This window comes from Parus major, chromosome 1, assembly GCF_001522545.3.
Source record: "Parus major isolate Abel chromosome 1, Parus_major1.1, whole genome shotgun sequence".
Classification (NCBI taxonomy): Eukaryota; Metazoa; Chordata; class Aves; order Passeriformes; family Paridae; genus Parus; species Parus major.
Window position 1 is genome coordinate 56,620 of NC_031768.1, and position 6,244 is coordinate 62,863.

Consider the following 6,244-nt stretch of genomic DNA (forward strand, 5'->3'; position numbering starts at 1 on the left):
CTGGCAGGGTGGGCAGGGGCTGGGATGGAATTGCCAGAGCAGCTGGGGCTGCCCCTGGATCCCTGGCAGTGCCCAAGGCCAGGCTGGACATTGGGGCCGGGAGCACCTGGAATAATCAAAGGTGCCCCTACCCAGGGAATGAGATGAACTTTCAGGTCCCTCCCAACCCAACCCAGCCCAGTCTGGGATTGCACAAAACAAAGATGCACAGAAATCAGCTCTCCAGGCTTCCCTCCCCAGCGACCCAGCAGCTCCAGCTCTCACCCCTTCCTTGGCCACCAGCAGCTGCTTCTCTGCGTTCTGCTTCTTGATGTTGTAGTACTGCACCTCCACCTCGTGGGTCAGCTGCAGCCACTTCTGCAGAGCCTCGGGGGCGGCCCAGCTGCAGTGGGACTCCAGCTCCTTCTCGGCGTTCTTCAGCGCCATCCGCACCTGCGGAGAAGTGCCCGGGACACCGTGGAGCAGCCGTGGGGACCCGGCCCTCCCGCAGCTCATCGTCCCCCGCCGCTGCCAAACGGGAAAGGGCTTCCCAGGCGGCTTCATCCCAGTGCTGGCAGCAGGAAAAGTCCTCTGGAGGAGCGGTGCCGTGCTGGGGACAGGGGAGAGGAGCCACCCACGCGCCAGGCCGCTGCTCCCGGCACCAGAACCCCCCACGGGCCACTGCTGCCATCCTGGAACCGGGCTCCTGCCTCAGGAGCTGCCAGCCAGCACCACACTGCTCCCTCTGCACCCCTCCCTGCCAGCTCCTCTGCCATGAGCCACGGGCAAAGCCCCTGGAGCCCATGGCACCGTGCTCAGGGCTGTGAAAAGGGATTTGACTCGCATGGAGGATGCTCTGGGGCTTTTGTGCAGCCTCCAGAAAGCCGTGCAGAGCTCCCTGGAACTCCCCCAGACCCTCCTGCGGAGGCAGAATCCCTGACAGGACCGTGCAGGCGAGCCCTGTCTCACCACAGCTCCGAGCCAAGCCCAGGGAGCTCGTCAGGAAACAACTTCCACATGGAGAAAGTGAGAAAAATATTTAGACACAGAACATGTGCTGCTGGTCAGGAAAAGAAACAGCCAGGCTGGATCAGCCATTCCTGGGGTCTCTCCTTCCACCCCAGCCCAGGCTCCTGCACGCCCTGGCATCCCACAGAGATACAGGATTAGAGGGAGTGAGAAGGCAGCTGAGGACACTGCAGCCTCCCAGGACAGCCTTGGGTGAAGGACACCACCAGGAATGGTCTCCTGCAGTGCCCAGCCTGTGGAGGGGCTCACCCAGCCCTGCAGGAGGGAGCGTGTCCCACACTGCATGGACACACCATGGGGCTGGGGACACACCACAGGGGGCTGGGGACAGACAGCTGGGGGCTGGGGACACACCACGGGGCTGGGGACACACCATGGACACACCACGGGGCTGGGGACACACAGCTGGGGACACACCACGGGGCTGGGGNGGGGGGGCACTGGAGGGGCTCTGAGGTCCTTCCCAACCCAAACCATTCCATGACAATCCCTTAAGGGTCCTGCAGCCTCCTGGAAGCTCATTCTGGCAGGAGTTTTATTTGCTCCAGGGAACTGTGATCCCTTGTTTCTCACAGGTAAAATCAGAAGAGAAGCAAATCCAACCCCAGGTCATTGAGGACAAGAGAAGTTCAGCAAAATGAGCCCCAAAGCCCTGCAGAGGTGAGAGGTGAGGCCACTGCTGCCTGGGCCAGGGGAGGGGTGCAGAGAGGCAGGGATGAGGGAGGTGTTGAGCAGACACTCACTTTGCAGTTAAGATTTTATGATCAACATCATCCAGAGAGGAACTGTGAGCGACATGGAACGTTCCAAAAAGGGTGTTTCTCTTCTTTTTGATCTTTTCAGCCTGCAATATCAACAGAGGAAGGTCACAGGAAGAAAACAACCTGATGTCTCCTCCAGGCCATGGACATCCTGGATGGGCTGGGACAGGAACAGTCCCTGCAGCTGCCTGCACATGTGGGAACAGTGGGAATGCTGTTCTCCCTGACACTGGGGTGAGGAATTCACCAGCACCAAGTACCAGGTTGGGGATTTCATGCTCCCCTCCCCCAGTCTCCCAAAAAATCAGAGGGAATTGGACTGAAAAGGCTGAACTCTCAGGGCAGAGTTGGAGTCCCCATCCCTGGAGGGATTTCACAGCCCTGTGGATGTGGGGCAGTGGTGGCACTGCTCAGGGAATAGCTGGACCCAAAGGTCTCCAAGGGTTCCTCCAACCCAACCCATTCCATGATTCCATCAACCAGGAACCTCACTCAGTGAAGGGCTCTCACACACTGGCTGCTCTCCCCCCTGAATAACCACCAAACACGCCCCAGGGTGTGGGCTGGGCAAGATTTTTGCTTTGAGGTCATTTATGTCATTGTATCAAAAATTAAAGTCTCCTCCCAGAGCTCTTCCATTCCCAGCCCCGTGGCATGAACCTGGCACTGAGGAAAGCCAAGGATGTGGATGCAAGAACTGACACAGATAAAGGAAAGCTTGGAATGGTAAAATGTTCCCAATCAAAGCAGATTAAGGCAGACAGAGTTTTCCCTCCTGCCAGCTCTGCTGGCTCTGTGTGGCCATGGGGACGAGGACGAGTCACAACAGCTCCCTGGGCTCAATCCCTCAGGGCTGGCACACAAAATCCTGGATTGGGAACACAGCAGTGATTCACCTCAGATCTCAGATTCCACTGCCTGTGCGTGCTCCTCACCTGCAGCAGGGATTGTGCTGGGAGGTTACAGAGCCTCCCAGGTACCCAGGGCAGCAATCCCTGCCCCACATTCCCAGGGCTCCAGGCTCCAACTGTGCCCTGGTTGGGACCTGCCCACCCCGAGAGCCCATGGCTCAGCATCCTCATCCTCATCCTCCTCCTGCTCAGCCCCTGCTCACACCTCGCTTGTCCTGCACTTTTACAAGATACAGATTTAAGGCATGGAGGGAAACTTCCCTGAGCTGAGGGAGGGCAGGGCTGGATCTTGGGATCTTGGGCAGGGATTGTTCCCTGGCAGGGTGGGCAGGGGCTGGGATGGAATTGCCAGAGCAGCTGGGGCTGCCCCTGGATCCCTGGCAGTGCCCAAGGCCAGGCTGGACATTGGGAGCTCCTGGGACAGTGGGAGGGCTGGAAATGGGATGAGATTTAAGGTCTGTCCAACCCAAACCAGTGTGGGATTCTATTCCACATTTCTCTGTGTTCTCTGGGTCTGTGGAGGGTGACCCAGGGAGGAGAGAGGGGTGGATGAAGATCCTGGGAACAGGACATGTCTCCATCCCCAGCTCCAGCAGGACCATCCAAACCCTGCAGTGTGGCTTTGGTGTTAAGAACCAGCTGGTGCAGAAGGTCTGGGTTAACGCTCCCCGGGAGCAGGGAATGTTGAACTGGGAGGAGCTGTGGGGTCAGAGGGTGCCTGGTTAATGTCACGAGTGTCCTGGAGCTGCTGGCACGGTGCTGGGGTTATGGTCACACAGTGCTCAGGTGGGACACTCTGGTACTCACCTCCCCAGGGACCGAGGAACCCCAGAGGCCACGTCCACACCGCCTGCCCGGGCTCCTTCCGAACGGAATGCAGGGGGAAGCGCAAGGGGTGAGAGCTGGGCTGGGCTGGGAGCCAGGGCTGGGCACCTGAGGCCCACCTGAGGCCCCCCAGCCCATGGGGGTCAGAGCACAGAGCCCCAGTGCCCGTGGCAGGATGCACAGCCCAGGGAAGGGAGCTCAGTGGCCCAGGGAGAGGAGGGGTGGCCACAGGAGGAGGTAACGGCACCGGGGCTCTGCTGCTGTCCCAGGCACAAGGGGAATTTGCACCCTGCACTGCCCCAGGGCTCCCAGGACACCTGGTCCTGCCTTGCCAGGGGAAGCCCTGCATTCCTGCCCCGTCCTCCACGGTGGCAGAAAAGACTGTGAGGAGGGCACACAGGCCTTGGAACATGGAGGAACCTGCCTGGCCCACACAGCTCTGGCTCCCAGTTTGTCTAAACTGATCTGTAACTCAGAGCCAGCTGAGAATTGTCCCTCAGGTGAGATAGGAAGCAGCTCCTGGGATTGTGGGTTTGGATTTTCCTGTAGGTTTTGGGAGGTTAAGGTTGGATACTGGGGAAATTTCCTTATGGGAAGGGCTGTCCAGCCCTGGCACAGGCTGCCCAGGACAATGCTGGAGTCACATCCATGGAGGGATTTAACAAGATGTGGCAATTGGGGACATGGTCAGTGTGGCCTTGGCAGTGGCTGGACTTGATGGTCTCAGAGGGTTTTCCCAACCTTTACACACCCTCTGATCCACGAGAAAACACGGAAAGCATAACTGAACTCATTCCAAATCTGACCTAAAACCAGGAACACACATCAAGAGATATTTTATGGACTGGGGAGGGAGTCAGAAATCCCAGAGGGTGCAGCTCCAGGGCAATCCAACCCCTCTGCTCCTGCTGGGATGCCACAAGGTACCAGCACCTGCCCTGTCTGGCACCACAGCACTGACTGAGATGTGTCATGGACACCATGGAAAAGAGACCTGGAGCTTTTCCTCAACAAAGGGGAGTGGGAAAGCAAAGGCAGAAGCAGCATCACTGGATCCAGGGGTGGTGGAGAGCAGTGAGCAGTGGTGTCCCTGAGGCCAGCACCGGGCCCAGCACTGGGAAATGCCTTTGTTGGTGCCAGGCCACGGCTCCAGGACAGCCCCACACCCCGGCAGGGCCAGCAGGGGCTGCGTGCTGCGCTCACACGCCGCAGGGAGGGCACGGGGCAGCCACGGGCTCCTGGCCAGGCTGCAGAGCTGGGAGCGTGCCAGCCTCGGGCAGCTCAGCAGCACCAAGGGCAAGGGGCTGCACCTGGCCCGGGGCAATGGCAGCACAAACAGCCTGGGAGCACGGCCTGGCAGCAGCCCTGGGGAGAAGGAGCTGGGGATTGCTGGGAGAGGCTCCCCAGGGCCTGGCCACGAGCACTGGGAGCTGGGCTGATCCCACAGCGTGGGCAGCAGCAAAGGGATTGATTGGGATTGTGCCCCTGTGCCCTGCTCAGGTGAGACCTCACCTGCAGAGCTGCCCCAGCCCTGGGGCCCAGCACAGGGAGCAGCTGGAGAGAGCCCAGAGGAGGCNGGGACACACCACGGGGCTGGGGACACACCACGGGGCTGGGGACACACCATGGACACACCACAGGGGGCTGGGGCCACCACGGCACCCCAAGCTCAGGGGGGCTGTGGTTTCCCACTGCACAACAGCTTTGCCTCCCAGGCAGAGCAGCTCCCAGAGCTCCCCTGCTCCTGCAGTCCCAGCCCACGGACTCAGCCCTTTCCCTCACGGCGGTGGGCGGATGCAGAAGTGTTTTTGTGAAGGATTGCTCACGCTTGGAGCTTTTCCCTGCACGGCTTTAACTCATCACATCTCAGTGAGCCCAGCCCAGGGGGGAGCCAGAGGCCCGGGGTACAGGCAGAGACTCTGAACCTCCCTGTTTTATCCATCCACGCAGGGGCAGCCCCAAGGCACCACACACAAGAGGTCAAACACTTCTGTCTGTGTGTGATTTAGGGCTGTTCAGCAGTAGGAAATTGCCCAAACCAGTCCCAGAGTGCCAAACCCAGCCCCAGAGCCCGGGCTCTTCCTGGCTTTTCCCGCTGGGCAGCAGCAGTGCCAGGTGCTGCTCCCACCCCAGAGAGCTCTGAGCCTCACACACACACATCTGGGAGTTGGGAATGTGGAGAAAACACGGGAGGAAATCTGCCACTGGTGGCTGGGGTGGAGGAGTGCTCGTAACACTGACAGGAATGATTTTAGGGAATGGTGGGAAAGGGAAGTGCTGAGGAACAGGCAAGGACCAGTGGCTAAAATGAGTGTCCATGACCCAAACCCTCGTGGTTCTGCAGGGAATCCGTGCAAACAGCAGTTATTTTGTGTGTCTCCATTCTCCTGGGAAGAGCTTCAAAGTTTCATTTGGATCACTAAGAGCAACAATTTATAAGGAAATTTATAAAAAAGTTGTACTCTGCCCTGGTGAGACCCAACAGTGCTGCCTTCAGCCCTGGAACACCAACAGCAGCACCTGGAGCTGCTGGAGAGAGCCCAGAGGAGCCACAGAGCTGCTCCTGGAGCACCTGCAGCTGGGCTGGGAGAGCTGGGGGTGCTCAGCTGGAGAGGAGAAGCTGCAGGGAGAGCTCAGAGCCCCTTGCAGGGCCTGAAGGGGCTCCAGGAGAGCTGGAGAGGGACTGGGGCCAAGGGCTGCAGGGCCAGGAGCCAGAGAATGGCTTCAGAGTAGGATTTG

The 6,244-nt window shown here is 59.5% G+C and overlaps 1 protein-coding gene across 1 annotated transcript in view; it reads right to left on the bottom strand.

Annotated features, from left to right (window-relative positions):
- Positions 1 to 6,244, bottom strand: part of STIM1 (stromal interaction molecule 1) — a 74,909-nt gene that overhangs the window by 20,426 nt on the left and 48,239 nt on the right. Inside the window, exon 6 of the mRNA XM_033512707.1 lies at positions 265 to 685. Coding sequence (XP_033368598.1) covers positions 265 to 685 — 421 coding nt within the window. The remainder of the gene's footprint in view (positions 1 to 264; positions 686 to 6,244) is intronic.